Source organism: Vigna angularis, chromosome 4, assembly GCF_016808095.1.
Source record: "Vigna angularis cultivar LongXiaoDou No.4 chromosome 4, ASM1680809v1, whole genome shotgun sequence".
Taxonomy (NCBI): domain Eukaryota; kingdom Viridiplantae; phylum Streptophyta; class Magnoliopsida; order Fabales; family Fabaceae; genus Vigna; species Vigna angularis.
This window is the reverse complement of record NC_068973.1, coordinates 3,629,302-3,645,359: the sequence shown is the minus strand read 5'-3', so window position 1 is coordinate 3,645,359 and position 16,058 is coordinate 3,629,302. Positions and strand designations below refer to the sequence as shown.

Sequence of the window (16,058 nt, the reverse complement as noted above, 5' to 3'; positions counted from 1 at the left end):
CCCGAACTCGTATATCACAATTTCTGTTAAATTAATACTACCAAACACATGGCTCCATTCCTAACATCCGTCAAGACTTCCTTGTTCGCGATCATCTCCAAACCATCTGGGTCGGAAAACACCAACTACTTTCGACCACAGTCAAGAAGAATACGGTTGATAGTCAACCAATCCATTCCCAGAATGACATCCAGGCCTTGAAGAGATAAAGGGATCAAGTTCACCATGAACTTGCATCCAACGATGATAATTGGGCATCTAACACAAATTGAACTAGTCGGGATTTGTCCTGATGCTGGGGTAAAACCACCAGTTCGAATCCTTGATCACTTACTAGTATACTAAAGTTTTCCAAACAAAGCATTTCTTCTCTTCAATCTTCACCCTAGAGAGTTTAGGGCAGTCTCTCTTGTAGTGAACACCACCACCTTGATAACACGTTACTGATGTAGGTACAAGCGGTTGGGTTGCTGATAGGGTTTTTTGCCTTACTTTCCCCAAATGATTTGTTCTTCTGAGTCTTGTCAACTTGACTTTGATTTCGATTCACATCCAAAATCTCTAAACCATGGGTCTGCTTCCTCGACACTAGTATCGGCACACAATTTAGTTGTGTAGAAGAAAATTCTCTAGGCTCCACTCTTAAACAGGAACGACAGAGGGAAAAGCACCCTGAGTGGTTCTGCCACTAGTCAATACTTCAATGAATTGTTTTTGAATATTCTTAGAGGCCACTCTCGCGTTCTCGGCAGATACCCTTGCGACTTCTAGATTCTGTAACGCAATGGTCCTTTGCTGTACCATTGCAACATTCTGTTGCTGCGATGCATGAAGTACAGACTCCAGTCATACCATTAGATTCAGACTACACGGTTCGAGGGAAAGAGGAAGTCTAGTTGCCATCTTCTGTTCACACAGAGAGAAAGACTATTAGTCTAACTCAAAGAAACTAATGGAACTTCTTACAAACTGGCCAAAATTCACAATCATAAACAGTGCACACCCACAACCAACAGGTTTCTAAGGAAGAACTACTCTGATACCATTAATGTAACATCCCGATTATATAATAACGAATATTACATAATAAAGACGTCAACGTACCAATATAGAGAACAGTCGGAGTATGACGTGTAATTAATTGTGAAATTACAGTCATCCGGAAATAAAATAAACGGGAATTTAAACTTAACAGTTGAAAGGATTGAACACTACAAGTGTTCAATCAGGAAATTCCTAAGAAGACTACTCCGCAACAACAGTAACCTCCAGCTCTTGCCCCAAAGGAATCTTCTCAACAACATCTGCTCCCATCCAAGTGGATGATCATCGCCAAAGAGACATATCCATACAGCACACAACACAAACAATGCAAGGGTGAGCTAGATATAAAAAGCATGTTATACATAAAGCACAATTAATTCATGTTATCATACTTAGATTCGTATAAAAGAACAATTAGGGCATACTCATTAAATCACCATTCATCCACTCATACGACATACAAAAGTCATTCAAACATGATAAACTGACATCACAAGACTTGTTACTTTATACCCTGACTCGTCCGGACTAGAATGATTACCGAGCTATGGCGGGTCTTGCACTCGTGGTGGCTTTATGGAACTTGAGCACTACCGCTCTAGCACTACCGCCTGGTGGAACTTTGGGCACTACCGCCCGGCCACAGTCACGAGGTTAATCCGTTATCACTCACCTTGGATCATATGGAAGCACCCAAGACTAGGACCTCCTGCTACTCCTCACCACATGGTTCAATCCTCTCTACCTGAGAAGAAAGACCATTGGAGTTTCAGGATGACCCCCAAAACTGAGCTACCATGTAATCATTCTATACAACCCCAAAACACCACCATGTATCCTCTCCTTGAGGATCATGGAATTACGTTCATGAATCATATTGTTACTTTAAACCTTAACCACAATTATGAATAATCAGATACCACCATATTATCACAACAAATCCAACATATCTCATACATTTACATATTTTCACATAATTCATGTCACAGACAATATTCCAAACATTGGTACACATAATTCAACCCAAGAGCAAAGGAACTTAAAATTCAACATATTTGTAAAATACTATTTGGACGAGTACTATTCACTGAACACTATTGGACGAACGTTATTTACCAAACACAATAAGGCCGAACGTTATAAAGATCTAACTCTCAATACTTATTGAACGAACGTTCCAAAACTGATTGCTACTAATACGAACGCTCGCCTATACCTAGGGATGCTCACTGGGACGAACGCTATACAGATCAAATACGAGGAGGCCGAATAAACACTGTGTGGACGAACGTATACGGTATGGACGAACGTATAATCACTAATTTACTAAGACCGAACGTTATTTTCACTAGGACATCAAAACCGACCGTTTTAAGAATCCATAATAAGACCGAACGCTACACTCGACAGGACGAACGCTTTAAGGACGAACGCTCTATTCAATATTTAAGGACGAACGCTCTATTCAATATTTAAGGACGAACGCCCAATTCAATACCTAAGGATGAACGCTCAATTTAATACTTAAAGACGAACGCTCAATTCAATACTTAAGGACGAACGCTCAATTGAATACTTAAGGACGAACGCTCAATTCAATACTTAAGGACGAACGCTCAATTCAATACTTAAGGACGAACGCTCAATTCAATACTTAAGGACGAACGCTCAATTCAATACTTAAGGACGAACGCTCAATTCAATACTTAAGGACGAACGCTCAATTGAATACTTAAGGACGAACGGTCAATTCCATACTTAAGGACGAACGTATACAATATTAACTTTTGCCCACGGACGAACGTACATGTTCGTACATTATAATACAAGACCGAACGCTCATACTGTTTGGCCGACCACTTGGTCGAGCCATTTGGGACGAACGCGCGATTCTGCAGAATTCTGCAGAATCGAACTCAGATTTCCAGAAACCCAGAAACTCCAAATTTTCATCCCTTCTTCCCAGATTTGCATCAAATACAACATATTTCAACAATCAAACAAAAGATCTAACTCCTCTTACCTCTTGAAGACTTCCTTGGATCTTTCTCCAAAAGATTTGATCTCCTTCAAACTCCAACAACTCTCCACGTTTCCTCTCCCAGATTTGCAGCAAGCCTTTCACTCCTCTAGATGTAGCACCGAACACCCCTCTCAGAGACATGGCAGTAAGTATTGAGAGTTAGATCTTTATAACGTTCGGCCTTATTGTGTTTGGTAAATAACGTTCGTCCAATAATGTTCAGTGAATAGTACTCGTCCAAATAGTATTTTACAAATATGTTGAATTTTAAGTTCCTTTGCTCTTGGGTTGAATTATGTGTACCAATGTTTGGAATATTGTCTGTGACATGAATTATGTGAAAATATGTAAATGTATGAGATATGTTGGATTTGTTGTGATAATATGGTGGTATCTGATTATTCATAATTGTGGTTAAGGTTTAAAGTAACAATATGATTCATGAACATAATTCCATGATCCTCAAGGAGAGGATACATGGTGGTGTTTTGGGGTTGTATAGAATGATTACATGGTAGCTCAGTTTTGGGGGTCATCCTGAAACTCCAATGGTCTTTCTTCTCAGGTAGAGAGGATTGAACCATGTGGTGAGGAGTAGCAGGAGGTCCTAGTCTTGGGTGCTTCCATATGATCCAAGGTGAGTGATAACGGATTAACCTCATGACTGTGGCCGGGTGGTAGTGCCCAAAGTTCCACCAGGCGGTAGTGCCAGAGCGGTAGTGCTCAAGTTCCATAAAGCCACCACGAGTGCAAGACCCGCCATAGCTCGGTAATCATTCTAGTCCGGACGAGTCAGGGTATAAAGTAACAAGTCTTGTGATGTCAGTTTATCATGTTTGGATGACTTTTGTATGTCGTATGAGTGGATGAATGGTGATTTAATGAGTATGCCCTAATTGTTCTTTTATACGAATCTAAGTATGATAACATGAATTAATTGTGCTTTATGTATAACATGCTTTTTATATCTAGCTCACACTTGCATTGCTTGTGTTGTGTGCTGTATGGATATGTCTCTTTGGCGATGATCATCCACTTGGATGGGAGCAGATGTTGTTGAGAAGATTCCTTTGGGGCAAGAGCTGGAGGTTACTGTTGTTGCGGAGTAATCTTCTTAGGAATTTCCTGATTGAACACTTGTAGTGTTCAATCCTTTCAATTGTTAAGTTTAAATTCCCGTTTATTTTATTTCCGGATGACTGTAATTTCACAATTAATTGTTAGCATTAATATGTTAAATTTACAAACAATTTTAATTTTGACGAATGCTTATATCGTGTTAACCAATTACAAATGATCTGTAATCTAGAATTTTAAAACAATTATTATACAAACTATTAATTTTTCAATGATATAAAATTTAAAATTATATAAAAGAAAATAGTTTTAATAGTGTCGGACCATTCAATTAAAGTTACACTTCTGGTTGATCAGCGAATACGCTTTCTTTGCTTTCAAATTTTCTTTATGAATCAAAGTTTTGTACATGTACACGTGTGGTGTATGTGTATGTATTTATATGTAGATGGATAGCAGAACAAAGAGGGCATATTTCTGTTTCTGCATACACCGCCATCTTTCTTTGTCTGAATCAATTCAAACACATATGGCTGTGTCTGATAACGAAGATCTTGCATCAGACTACACAGACAGCGAACCCTCTAAAAGGACAAGGCGTAGGTTCAGGGATAGGTCCAAGGTACGTTGTTACCTTAAATCCGTGTTTTTTTTTTCTCTTTTTGTTATAAAACTTAGATGCATGTTCTTTTGGTATTGTTGGTGAATTTGATTTTATAGCTGACAGAAGAATAATATACAAAAACTGTATTTAAATGGCGTGACAAGTTTTGTGCTTTTCGTTTTTTCAATTTGATTTCTATGCATGGCTGTATCTGTTTTTTAATTTTATGATATGGGTTTGTTTTGTTTTGGCTGAAACTTAAGGAGGTCTTGTCCAAACAAGCTGTGAAGATAGTCAAACAAGCTGAAGAGCATGAAAGGTTCATTAACAAGGTGGGTTTGTTTCGCTTAATTTCTGATTCGTGTTTTTTAGCTATGGATTTCTTTTTCATCATCTAAGGCCATTTGGGTATGTTAATATTGAACAAGCTTTGATTTTTTTATTTATTTCTGTGAATGTTCAGGTGACTCATCTTTTGGGGGTTCTTGGCTTCGGTGGGTTTTGCTTCCTCTTCGGGGCAAGTAAGTTGATTCTGATAGAACAGTGTATTGGTTTTTCTTTCTCTCTTTCTCTTTTGAGAAGATTCAATGCCTTCTTTATTGGTTTTCATATTTTATTACTCTCTTTTTTTACCAGAGCCACAAGCTGTTCCCTTGGTATATTGTTTGTTCTATGTCGTGTTTGTTCCTCTCCGTTGGATATATTACAGGTTCAAGAAATGGCATTACTACCTCCTGGTAAATGATGATAGACTCTATTTCAATACCTTTACTGGTTAAAATAATTGGAACAATGTCTTTTTGTTCTCATTATTATGAGGATACAAGTATTAGTTTCATGTGTTAAGTAGTAGAAAACTATATATGAAAGCAAAGCAATTAAGTGATCGTTCATATGTTTCAGGATTTTTGCTATTATGCCAATACAATCTTCTTGATTTACCTCCTTTTTTATCCAAGGAATGAAAAGCTTTTCATGGTTTGCTTTTCATTCGCTGAGGTAAGCATGTTTCCCCTTGATAATTTGATATCTTGGTAGAAAAATGGTTCATTTGTCATCTTTATGACTTAATGACTTATTCAAGAACTGTCGCAGGGACCATTAGCGTGGGCTTTGATTGTTTGGCGCTGCAGTTTGGTTTTCAGTTCTTTTGACAAAATTGTCAGTGTTCTTATCCATCTTCTACCTGGTAATGTTATAACTTTAATTTTTTAATCGCTCCTCTTTTTTAAACAATAAAAAAATGTTTTCGATGGTCAAATATTGGGAATGACTGCAAAAAAAGGGTCTGTATGTGTTATTGCATAGCGTGCACTAAGTAAATTTGTATGGAACATTTTGATAAAGCGTATTTTACAGGCTTTGCGTTCAAATTCTATTATCTTCATGATTTCTCCATTCAATTTGAAAGGATTCTAGAATAGTATTGTGCATTGTGGTTGGTTTAACTTAAGTACTAGTTTTTCTGCACCTAGATAGATCCTTGTAGATGCATATTCAAACATCAATGTTCAATAGCTTCATGCAAGACATGGAAATGCCAGAAACTTTAATTGTAGAGGTGGATAATTTTGTAGAATATTTAATATTCTATTTGTACAGAACTCAATTCATGATTAAATTCTGTAAGGAAATTTAAAAAGCGGCTATAATAGTCAGAATGTATCCTTATCAAGGAATTTGGATTAGTTCATATGAAGGATTTCTTGATCCTTGCTTGAATTATGTGATATCTGCCAGATATAAAACCATTTGAGTCTTCTTCATCTAAGAATATGCCCCTAGATAAATCTGTATATTCAATTAATATATTTTATCCTGAATATTATCAAAATGTTATTTTAATACTTGTTTATCCATGTTGAACTTGAATTTCTGAATAGACATCAACATTAGAGCTGCTACAGTTGGAATGAACTTGTGACAGAGTTCTCAACTTCATGTCTCTTACTCTGCTTCCATTTTGGTTTTGATTTGTTATAGCCGTGTGAAATATTATGCTTTTAATGCAATAGTTTTCTTTTCTTTTCAGGATTAGTTTTCTTTTCTATTCGATGGTGGAATCCTGCAACCTTTGAAGCCATGCGACCAGAGGGAACTGCTGCAAGGGCTACATGGCCCTATGTTGAAGATAAATCCTATCTCTTTATGTGGTTGTTTTTGGTTCCCTTAGCAGTTTACATTCTGTGGCAGGTTCTATACTTCCTCATTGTCAATGTCTTGCGCAGACAACGGTTTTTAAGAGATCCTGAAGTCATGACTTCCTACAGGTAATCAAAGAACACTGCTAAACTTTTCACTTCATTTTGGAGGGGTGTGTTCTTGAGTGGTGGTGGAAAGTTCTCTGAAATTTCTCATTTTGTTGTCTTAACTGTTTCATAGGGAACTCTCCAAAAAGGCTCAGAAAGCAAACAATGTGTGGTGGCGCTTAAGTGGCCTACTAGGGGATCAAAATCGCTTGTTGATGTACATCATTCTTCAAGGCATATTCACTGTGGCAACCACAGCACTAACTGTTCCCATATTCTTGTCTTATGAACTGTCTGTGGTTTTCCAAATACTGAAGATTTCTGCTTCAGTGTGGAATGGGGGAAGCTTCCTCATAGATGTAATGCCTAGGCAGGTAATTCTCAAGGAGAAAAAGAAAACAGAAATGCAACATGTTCCAAATCAAAATCATTAGTGATTAGAAAATTGTAGGTAGTTCAACAATTCTTCATGATATTATATATATATATATATATATATATATATATATATATATATATATCCATTTAGTCACACCTTATTACTCCTGCTGTGTATATTACAAGAAAACCTCAGTGTAACCGATCTACGGTTCTCAAAATGTAGAAGTGGAATATACCAATGCACATTCCATGTGTGCCTTTGTTCTGATGGGCACTTTGTAGAACAGTCTTGAAAAGTATAATTTCTGTGTTCCTTCCAGAGACTGACGAATTTTAGTACACATGTCCTTAGTACTTCCTGTAATGTCCCTACCACGATTTTGTGTCTGTCACATTCAAAAGCTGCTAAAAATCAACAATGGAATGATCAAATCCATTATGAAAATCTCATCAAGGTGGGCAGGATCAAAAGCCTTTAATTCTGGAGGGCAAAATTAAGCTGCAAATTTCATAGAACATGGTGTATTTGAAGATATAGTTGAAATTTGAATTAATAAATGTATGCATTAATGAAACTCAAATGAAATAGCATGTGTACACTTGTGTATTTGGATTAGTTGGCTGAATAGTTGAACATTTATGAGAGAATATGTGAGTGAACACTTTAGGGACGAAGAAAGGGACACCTATATTAATTCAGAGATTTGTTTAAGATGTTAACAAATACTCAGCCAGTGAACTTACTGCAATTAATACATATTACTAGCGTAGATAAAACACATATATGTGAATGATGAATGAAATACTAATTTAGGTATTACTGAACATTGTTTTCTTTCTTTAAGATAACCCAAAAAATTGTATAGACAAAACTCATACCTCTGAAAACGTTGCATTTCCAATGAATTGCGAAATATGTTAACATATAGTGAAATATCAAAGTACCCAAAAACTACTTTTCTTTCTTTGTAGTGAAATTTAAACATAACTAAATATTACAAAAGCAATTTACAAAACAAATTCATAAGATAAAGTTTTTATTTACTTATATTTTATAATTTAATTATATTTGTGATTGATGTTAGACATGTTTTTTATATTTAATTTTACAAAATTAACTTAATATAATAAAGTTTGTACTTAATTACTATCATTTAACTATATCTCTTTATTCATTTCACAAAACATTTTATTTTAGTAGGAAGAGATTTACACTAACCTATATTTATAGTTATATATCTTTAATCTATGTGAGATATTTAAAATACTTTAAATCCACAACAATAAATAAGATATAAAAATATAGTGAACAGATAATTGTATTATAATTATTAGATTTTTGTGTATTTGAGAAATAATCAGGTAAATTAAGTCCTCCGGATATAATAATTAAGTAACTTTGTTCCTTTTATTACGTAATTTGTTGACACACGACAAGTTAATTTTTTAATCATTTAAACAAGAGGATTATTCTTACTTTTAAAAAAAAAAAAATAAACATGCTTTTTTAAAAAGAATGAGAAAAGTTTATATATCATCCTGGGAATAAATTTGCCTAATTTTTTAACAATAAAAAGGAGTGGCTTGGGGTTTTGCTTGCATGGATGAGGACAGAGATGGCTGGTGTGCCCAAAAGAAGGAAGGAAAGGAAAGATTCTTAAGGGAACTGAAAGTGCTTCTCTTTAGCCCTGAAAGCTAAGCATATACTTCAAAATTTATGCTTTATCCACATCGTTAGAAAATGGATTCTAGGCTAATTCAATGATCTTTATAGAACTTCTAGTACATCACAAGAAGAAAGTCAAAAGTCAGCAACGAAAATGTTCGAGAAACACAAAATCACATTTACTAGTGGTAGTGAACAATCAGAATGATGTTGCACTGGAGAAATTGGTTGGTTGAAAAACTACTAGAAGCTCCAATAGGACATCAAAAACAGAATCAGAGCCCTAGTTAAGTAGTGCTATACAAATATGTTAAAAAAAATGACATGAATCACTGAAAGCATGTGAGGGAAATAAAACAAACTCAAACCCATACCCAAGATGCTCAAGCATTCATCAGTAGCAGGCTCTAATACCTGAACTAAAAAAATACCATAATTAGAGCCATGTTTTTTTTTTTTGTGTTTTCTTCACTCATTCCTTTTCTACAACCTACGAGGCAACGAGACATTGCTTTTCTCCTTCAAGGAGTTCAGTTTTTCGAGCTTCCACTCTCCCCTGCGCTTAGCGATGAAAGATTCAGCTTTAATGTTCACATCGGGGCTGGGACAGAAAACGCCGTTACCATCCGTAACGCTCTCACTCACTGTACTTTCCGATACATTCATTATAATCTCCTCCCTTTCTGGAGAGCTACACCGCGAGCTCTGGTTGCTGCGTATCCTGACGAAATCTCCACGGACCACGAACTTCATCGCCTTCATCTTGAACGGCGGAGGCGGTGGCGGAACGGGAATCAGCGGCGACTGGTTGCCGATGTTAGCTGACTCGTGAATCTCGTCGTGGAAATTGACGCTTCTGCTCGGCAGCGGTGGTCGCCCCGTGTTTCGACGGCGTGGAGGAGACGCAGGAGACGGAGGAGACGGAGGAGGGTTGTGGCTCTTGCGCTTGGACCACCGCTTCGACGGCGGAGGAGGTGGCGGGGGTGGTGGCGGTGACACTGAGTGGATTTTCTTGCTCTTGCCTAGTCCTTTTCGGAATAGACTGTGGAACATTGAAGTTGGTGGCGGAGGAGGTGGTGGAGGTGGCGGCGTTGGTGGTGGCACTGTCGTGCTGTTCGCTAATTCGTCGGCATTATCTTCGTAGTAATGTTGATCGTGGTTATTTTTTGCTCTTTGCTTCTTCTTTTTCTTTCGCTGGTTGGAGAGAACTGAAGCCCAAACCATCGCTATCTCTCTCTTCACATTGCTCTTCTTTCGCTCGCTCTTACGCTCCGATCGCACCTTCGCCGACGGCGGAGGCGGTGTCGGAGGAGCCGGAGGCGGAGAGCGGATCGTCGTGAACTCGCGCTCGTCGAGCTCGACGGTTATCTCACTGACTCTCTCTGTTTTCCGATGCGACCGTCGTGCATTGCGACGGGCCGATTCCGGCTGAGGAGGAGGCGGCGGCGGCGGTGGTGGAGGAGTTGGCGTAATTGATTTCACCGGCGGTGATGAAGGACGAGTTTCGAAGGTATCAACCGGAATTTCCTTTTCTTCATCGTCTTGTTGTTGATGGTGTTGATGCTGATGTTGTGGTTGTGGTTGTGGTGACAGTGATGGTGGTGATTCCGGCAATCGTTTGCGGTGGTCGAAGGCGGGGAAATGGTCCCTAGCCGGCGTGCGGAACTGCTTGTCGATTTCAAAGTCATCAGAGAAGCGGAACTTGTACCGCTCATCGCCGGTTTCCCACTGGCGCAGATCTGGATAAGAGCTGCTGTTTCTTCTCATCCTCAACGGTGTATCACCGGTTGCAGGTGACTGAAACCGGTTGAGAGGGGTATCATTAATATACTCCTTTCTTTCCCCTGTGAACCCAAGCCACTGAGATTGTCCTTCGGAAGGGACTCGTCGAAACGCAGCATTTCGATCCGGAACGGCGTCGTGGTGGTTATTTCTTGGGGTCTGTTCATCGTCGTTTCGTCTGGCAAAGACGCCGCACAGGATTGCGAAAACGACGATGAGGATGTTGAGGGAGTCCCAGCTGGTCTTGACGGAGGCAGGGCGTATGAGGCGCGTGGCGGCGGAGAGGAGCGGCGGCAGAGCGAGGAAGAGGATGGTGAGTATGACGATGGGGAAGAGAATGATTATGAGTGGAGGGCTGAGTAAGGGTGGCGATGAGTGCCAGGAGCGACGGTGGGGCATGGTGGTTGGTGGTGGTGATGAGGGTGGGAGAAAGCAGTGAGGTAGGGGACAACGTGAAATGAAATTCTTAAAGTGGAACGACAACGTAACTTAACAACTTGCAACCTCTTTCATTCCGACCATGGACAGATAATATACTTGGAGTAACAGGTACTCCCCAAACTCTCCATCCACTGTGCAAACCATCTTCATTTATTTAATCACATTTTAGAAGAATTATTCTGAGAGAAAAATAATTATCCTCTAAACAAAAAGTGTATTACGTTATAGTAATTTTATTGTGATTTTAGAATGATAATATGGAGATTAACATTTCATTATTTTCAATGGAGGAAGATACAAGACTTTTAATCAAATATATAAATGTAATTATTATATTTATATTTGTCGCATTTTCAGCTTTCTTGAAGAGCAAATATCTATATTTTGGTGTTGAAGTCGAATTCCTTTGTGGGGTCATGGTTGACATAACAACGCATCTTAAACTAATATGAAAAAGGTTGATTATTAAAAATCTTAAAAGAAATATTATAGAACAAAGGATGTTCCTAATTTGTTGTAATCTATGCCGAACTTAGAAATTTACCTTGTTAATATGTGGATAACAAGGATTTTTAACCATATTTCTGCATAGCGAAGATTGAATATATGAAACGCGAATTGTATAGAAATAATACAATAGACTTAAGATAGGTTTTGATATATTTTAGAAAATTTTGAAAACGATTGAGATGTTACCTCCTTATGACATTAATCTTAAATTATGAACACAACTTATGAACGAGATTCCCATGGTTGGGCACTCGGGCCCCAAACTTTTGAAGTTAACATTATTTTGTCCTGTTTTTTTTTTCTTTTTCTTTCTTATTTGAACTTTTGAAGCACTTGCTATAATTATGTGTTGCTTGGTGTGTAATAATATATGAGTTCCATCAATACAACATATTTTAAGCTAGTATTCAACAACAAGGGTATACTAGATCTATTCAAGTTGAAGTCTTTGAAAGTGTTGCAGATCACTCAATCCAATACAAGTCTTCGAAAATTTCAAAGGAACACAATGTATTTGAAGAAATGAAATTGTTTCCCATCCGAAAAACAAATATATCTACTTTTGTTAACATTTTAAATCACAAATTAAAATATTAAATAGTTAGAAATAAAAGAAAATTCTGTGTAAAAAAGTTATCCTCATACACGTATTAAAAAGTAACACAGAAGAAGGGGAAGAATAAAAATATTTGAGAAATGGACAAACAAAAAGAAATTAAGAAAACAAAACTTACATTGTTTCAACAATCTCTTATTTTGTCCCAACTGTGTCCATAACCCATGGTACCTAGATTTTTGCACACACATGCTCTGGTCAACTAATCTATGTTTTTCCTGTATTTTTTTTTTCTCTCACAAATAAATAAAGGTTGGGAGAAAGAAGAAGTACTATGAATTTGTACTGGTACGTGTTTGGTTGGGCTTGCCCCTGAATGATTGGAGTGTGTAGGCAATGATTGAAACGCACTTCCTTTCCAACAAGAGAACGCTAAAACTGGCTTTTCGGGAGCGCACTTTTTTAAAAGATGAAAACCCCAAACGACACTTTAATTTTTTCTCCTTTGAAAATTTTACTGTAGGAGTCATTGTTGGCACCCTATCCATTCATTGTTCTTTATAGCCTTATGCCCTCTCTTCTCAATTCTCATCAACCTCTACTGTTGTCTGAAACATCATTTCACCTAACACACTTCAAAAAAATTAAAATAAATAAAAACTATTCACTGGACTAAAGTTATATTTTTTATTTCATATTCAAAATAACATTTACATGAATTTAAGTTCATTCTCACATGGACCGATTTTTTCTTATAGTACTTATTGACTTAATCATTAAGTACTTATTTATTATGTAACTTAATATACCCCTTTCACACTTCATAATATATGTGTAAAGATGCTTCTACTTTCAAATTAATAACACGTATGAGTGACACTGAATACTATCTATATCATAGCATTATTTAAGCAATTAATCTTAAATGGAAATTAAATATAAATTTCTTTCTTTAAGATTTTACTTGTATCTTTTCTATTTAGGATATGTGCGAGAACATTAATATCAAGATATTCAAAAACATTTTCTAATAAGACTTGTAAAACATTAATATTTTTATTACGTATTAATAAGAGCTTATATTGTTATTAAAATCTTTAGACAACCAATCACAAGTTAAGGTCCACATGTAAGAGTTTATTAAGAATAATATAAGTTGATAATAATATCGTATATACCATTTATTGATAATGTCTTTACAGATACACATTCTCCCTAATTCAAATAAAACAAAAGTACTTATTTTATATTAAAAAAAGTTCTCATAAATATATAAAAAAGAAGACACATCTCAATCTTAAATTGATCATTTCAACTTTTCTAACAACAATATCACTTTTTATAAACATGAGTTTGATTATCAATTAATTCAAAATGAGTTTGATTATCAATCAAATAATCCAAAACTTTTTTGCTGGACAACTAATTTTATAGAAATTTCCTAACAGTCAAAATGTAGTTGAATAGATGTGGTTGGATAAAATTATTTGCAATTTAGGTCTATATATTTCGAATGCCTTTTCACAATTTAAAGAAATTATTACACAATTGTAATTTAAAAAAATACTGTAGTTTTGGTCCTTTAAAAATAATTCAAACTAATTAATATTCTTAATGTTCATTAAGATATCCATTTTTAATTTAATTTTCTTTAATTTGTTTTTATCTCAATAAAAACAATATTATATTCATCGAGCACGTGAATCATTTTAGCTAAATGATTTGAATTTAATCTACGAAAATAATTATATCATATAATTAAGTATTTAAATTTACGAAAAAAATAATATTTGATTTTGTATTATGTAAAGCTTGTCCTATTTCTTGTACTTTCTTAAAAAAAGTGCATTTTGTGCCGTTTTGCGTCCATATTTATTGCCTGAACCACATTTTTTACTTTTTATACTCTCCTCTTTTTTTGGCTGAAACTCGTGATATTAAATCATGTAAAATCACCATGCATGCAATTTGCCATCAAATCAAGTTTTTCTTTTCTTTTTTACTTTTTCCTGGTTCATTGAAGAGTGACTGAATCTTAATAAAATAAATAAATAAATAAAAGATGGCCATAGAAGTAGGAAAAAAAATATTATTTTAATTAAACAAAGGGACACCACTTTGGATAGAAATCTTTTAACTACCAATCTCTTTATGTGGACAATATAATATAATATTATATATATATATATATATATATATATATATATATATATATATATATATATATATATATATATGACTATGAATATAAATAGACAAAAGTATTAGTTAATCCCTATCTATACGTATCATAGTTCTTGAATTGGAAATATCTCTTTAATGAAGTTATGAATTCTCAATAATTTTTTATAGTCGATTACGACCATAATAAAAAAATATTTAAATAAATTTACTGAAAAGTAATATTACGATAATCAATTTTATTTAAACAGAAGTAAAAACTTTGTACAAAAAATAAGTACTCAAAATTGAAAGGAAAAAAATACCTGTTATAATGCAACCCTATAACCTACAAATTCTTAAATTCATAAATAAAGTTATTTTATTTTATTTTACAAATTTGAGCTATTGATTTAAAATAGATTAAAAAAAACTAAAAATGTGAAGAAATAAAAAACTTTGACTGACATGCTATAAAGTGGAGTGTAGTATAGTTGTAATTAAAGTGTTTTATGGAAATATATAAAAGAAAAATGATAGTGCATGACAGATAGAAATATACCAAACCCTAAAGTTTTGAAGCACAACAGTTATTGTCTAATATGTTGTTGATAGGGTAGGGATAATATTTTGACATATATTGTCATGCACCATCATTATATATATCACTTTCGTCTTCTGCCCCCACTCAACCACATAACCACTGTTCATCTTCGAATATATCAAACCAATATTAGTTATTGTTACTGTGTTGTTTATTTAGAAGAGATGTGTCCATATTTCAAATTTGATTTCGATACTTAAATTTTTCTCCTCACTAATACGATATTACCCTTTTATTATTTTTCACTATTTTTTATAATTATTTTAAGTGTAAGATTGAATGTCTATTTAAATCAATTATTTAGTTTTTTTTTATCTTGAAGTCTTTTTCATATGATATTTTGTTGTCAACCGATTATAAATACTTGTTAAAAGTGTTTTGATGTTAAAGTCACTTCAGGTTCAATAGGTTAAGCGAGTTAATGTTATAATAAAAACACAATTAATGTCCTAACAATCATATCTTTTATCTATATTTATAATTTTCTTCATAGGTTTGTAATTAGGATCAGTCTAATTACAATCCAATTTTCTTTAAACCTAATTACTGACTTATTTATGCTAATTAGATGTTTAAATTATTTTAATTGCAATCGTCGGTTTTCTCCATGTCCCAAGCAGTTGATTGCATTATTGCGATCAATACATACCCTACATAAGCCCCCTAACCTTAAGCGTGGGCGGAGATCAGAAGTGAAAAAGGTTTGTTGTCTCTTGTTCCCTTGAAAATATGATCGTTAGTAATGAGTGGACGTGCTAACTCATGAATCATGTTAATGTCTCGTAAATTGCACATTTAACATTGACATTTAATCTGTAACATCAGGTTCACTCAGCCGTTGAATGGTGCTGGATCTAACGATCATGGTGGCACAACGTGTCCCTTGGATTTTCTATAAATAAGGATCAGGTGGTCCCATCATTTTCACCTTTTATATTCACATAACTCTTCTTGGACTAAA

General features: G+C 35.2%; 2 protein-coding genes across 2 annotated transcripts; one reads left to right on the top strand and one right to left on the bottom strand.

Moving 5' to 3' along the window:
• The first annotated feature begins 4,520 nt into the window (after window positions 1-4,520).
• LOC108330988 (glycerophosphocholine acyltransferase 1) lies at window positions 4,521-7,714 on the top strand. Its single transcript, XM_017565591.2, has 8 exons — window positions 4,521-4,766; window positions 5,012-5,080; window positions 5,212-5,269; window positions 5,385-5,485; window positions 5,652-5,747; window positions 5,844-5,937; window positions 6,781-7,018; window positions 7,131-7,714. Exons 1-8 carry the CDS (start codon window positions 4,593-4,595, stop codon window positions 7,429-7,431), a joined length of 1,131 nt encoding a protein of 376 aa, XP_017421080.1. The 5' UTR covers window positions 4,521-4,592; the 3' UTR covers window positions 7,432-7,714.
• Window positions 7,715-9,527: 1,813 nt separating this feature from the next.
• On the bottom strand, window positions 9,528-11,225 carry LOC108330817 (verprolin). The gene has a single exon (XM_017565382.2). The coding sequence runs from the start codon at window positions 11,223-11,225 to the stop codon at window positions 9,528-9,530; it is 1,698 nt and encodes a 565-aa protein (XP_017420871.1).
• Between the last annotated feature and the right edge of the window lie 4,833 nt (window positions 11,226-16,058).